This window comes from Tupaia chinensis, unplaced genomic scaffold (genome assembly GCF_000334495.1).
Source record: "Tupaia chinensis unplaced genomic scaffold, TupChi_1.0 Scaffold000074_1, whole genome shotgun sequence".
NCBI classification, from domain to species: domain Eukaryota; kingdom Metazoa; phylum Chordata; class Mammalia; order Scandentia; family Tupaiidae; genus Tupaia; species Tupaia belangeri.
Window position 1 is genome coordinate 4,485,167 of NW_006159534.1, and position 2,588 is coordinate 4,487,754.

At 40.0% G+C, this 2,588-nt stretch overlaps 1 protein-coding gene across 1 annotated transcript in view; it reads left to right on the top strand.

Moving 5' to 3' along the window:
- Positions 1-774, top strand: part of LOC114004423 (transmembrane epididymal protein 1A-like) — a 1,828-nt gene extending 1,054 nt beyond the window's left edge. Inside the window, exon 2 of the mRNA XM_027767953.1 lies at positions 1-774. This exon is cut by the window's left edge and continues 32 nt beyond it. Within this exon, the coding sequence (XP_027623754.1) occupies positions 1-274 (274 nt within the window). The 3' untranslated portion in view covers positions 275-774.
- Positions 775-2,588: the final 1,814 nt, after the last annotated feature.

Consider the following 2,588-nt stretch of genomic DNA (forward strand, 5'->3'; position numbering starts at 1 on the left):
CCTGGTGGTGACTGCAGAGCTCTGGGCTCCCAACATGCTGCTGATCTGGATGATGAAGGCCTTTCTTTACATGATCACAGGTTCTTGGCTGATACAGATAGGCTTTATGCTGTATAAACCAATCTCTGGCTATAAATGGATGGATGATGACAAAAATGACATTGTGTTTACCACCACCATCTTCTGCTGGCATGTGGCCTTCAGTGCCATTGTGATGTTTTGGATTTATGGTTTATCTTTTTTGTGGTATCGTTATATTTTTATTAATGTCTGAACCTGAATGAGCCCCCAAACAATTCTTTATGGCATGCATACTTGGGGACATCCAGATGGGAAAGTGTGGGAGACTGAGCTGTCAGAGAGGAATCAGGCATCCTTCCTTCAGAGATATCCCACAGTAGTACAACAGACTTTGTTGGGACAGGCATACCCTCTCACTTCTTCTGGCTTCTCTCGGTTTCATTTGCTGAGAAGTGTGCAGAGGAAAGACAAGTGGAATAAGATGGCATGCAATCATGACCTTCACTCTCAGTTTCCAAAGTATGTCCCTCCCCTCTCCTCCCTCTCTTCAGCCAGAGTAATCTGCGTGTCCTGTGTCTCTACGCATTCCTCAGGCTCTACCCATGAGAGTATTAAAAAAGATTTGCTATATGCTGCCTTGGGCCATTTCATAAATATTCTTCACCACAACACATAGAATATAGACCACGGAGTCGCAGTTAGTATATCATAATAATTTACATTATTAATTCATCACAATTTACCCATCATAATAACCACTTACTCATTCTATTTGATCTGGAGCTTTTCAATGCTTGTGCTAAATCTAGACTGTTATTTTGACTCTATAGCACACATAGAACTATTCTTTAGTTCTTTCCTTTCATTACTTTGCAATTAATCAAACGGAAAACTGGGCCTTTAGAAGCAACTTCTCCTGTAGGGCCCAGCAGATCCTACTAGCATCCTGCATGTAGTGGGGTACACAGGGCTCATTGGCTCCAGCTGGTCTAGCCCTGTCTCCCTGAGTAGAGAGTCTGCCAGATTCCACCTCTGAGCATTTCAGTCCATTGCTCTATACACATCTGAATTGATTTCCACCAGGACCCACTCCTTTCTGCTTTTCATGTGTAATAAAATCCATTGGTTTATTTATTCTGCATGCTTTTTTTAAAAAAATCTTTACAACTATCCTATCAGGAAGGCTTATAGGTGAGTAATCTATCTTAAGGTAGCCAGATATTAATCTGTGTCACATGATACTGTAGCCGGTGTCTGGAGCTAAATTGCATAAAACAATGTCTTGCTTCTCTTCCTGCATTCCCCAGGTTATGAAGAATCTAGTTAGGACACAATGGGGCTGGGGCAGTGATTCTAGAGCCCAGCACCCTTCTTGTTCCCTCTTGTCTTCTAGGTCCTACAAGAACTTGATGCACCTTTAATTCTGGCTTTACTTTCCCTTGTTAATGTTTTTTGTTTGTTTGTTTGTTTTTAGTTAAGATGTAGTGGGGTGAACTGTAGTCTGGTTTTGTGGGACTGGTGAGTGTTCTTAGTTACTGAAAAAAGGAGGTGTTTCCCAATGTCATTTAGATGGGTACAGCCAAGTTTCAGAATGCAGGATGACATGCATGTGCCAAATATGGCTGGCGGACAGCTTCCATGGAAGGGTTACACCCCACAGCAATGAGATGACTGGCTACTTAATGCTACTCTCCACCAGAGATTAATAAGATATGGGGACATGGAAATAAAATATCCCTCAGGAATAGTTGAGCTTCCATGGCTTTCCTTGGTCTTAAAGACCAATGGAGCTCTGCAGTGTTCCCTGTAGGTTCTGCCATTTGCCTGATTGTCACCAATGGGCCCCATAACCTTGTTCCCCCTCTGCAACCTTTACTATCTTCTCAGGCCTTCTTGGTCCAGCCTTGAAGCTCCTTCTGCTAGCTTAGTTGAACCTCCTCTAGTGTCCTTGAGTTTGGGGTAGTAAGGCATCTGCTTTTCCTCTATGCTCTTTCCTATTGATATGGGATAACTATGTTTCCTATTTCACTAAGATCTCCTCTTTCTGACACTGAAAGCACATTTTGAGTTATTTTTAATAAAATTTAAAAATTGTGTATATATGTGTGTGTGTATGTGTGTGTATACACACACATATATATCCCTTCATCTTGAGACAATATCTTTAACTACCCAGGAGAAAAGTCATTTAAAAGACTTAGAAGTCAAAGTCCATGTCCCAAATATTAAACTTATATGATATTTTCCCTCTACAAAGGTGAAAGTTAAAAAGACAACACAATTACTTACTTTCCAACCCTTAGAGTTTTTAGTGTTTCTGAAGTTCTTTTAAATACTGATGAACTCATATATTGTAGTAAATTAATATCTCTAAAAATTACTATGTCTCATAACGTATATCTTATCATCAAAATAATACATATTAGCAGGAACCTATACTGCCTTAGGAATTACAGCTAAGGCCTGATATAATGGTGGAATAGGTAAGCCTCTGGTTGAATAAGGAGCTTTTTATGACACAGTAGATATAAAATTCTGACAGAAAATTCTAATGACTTTGGAAAATA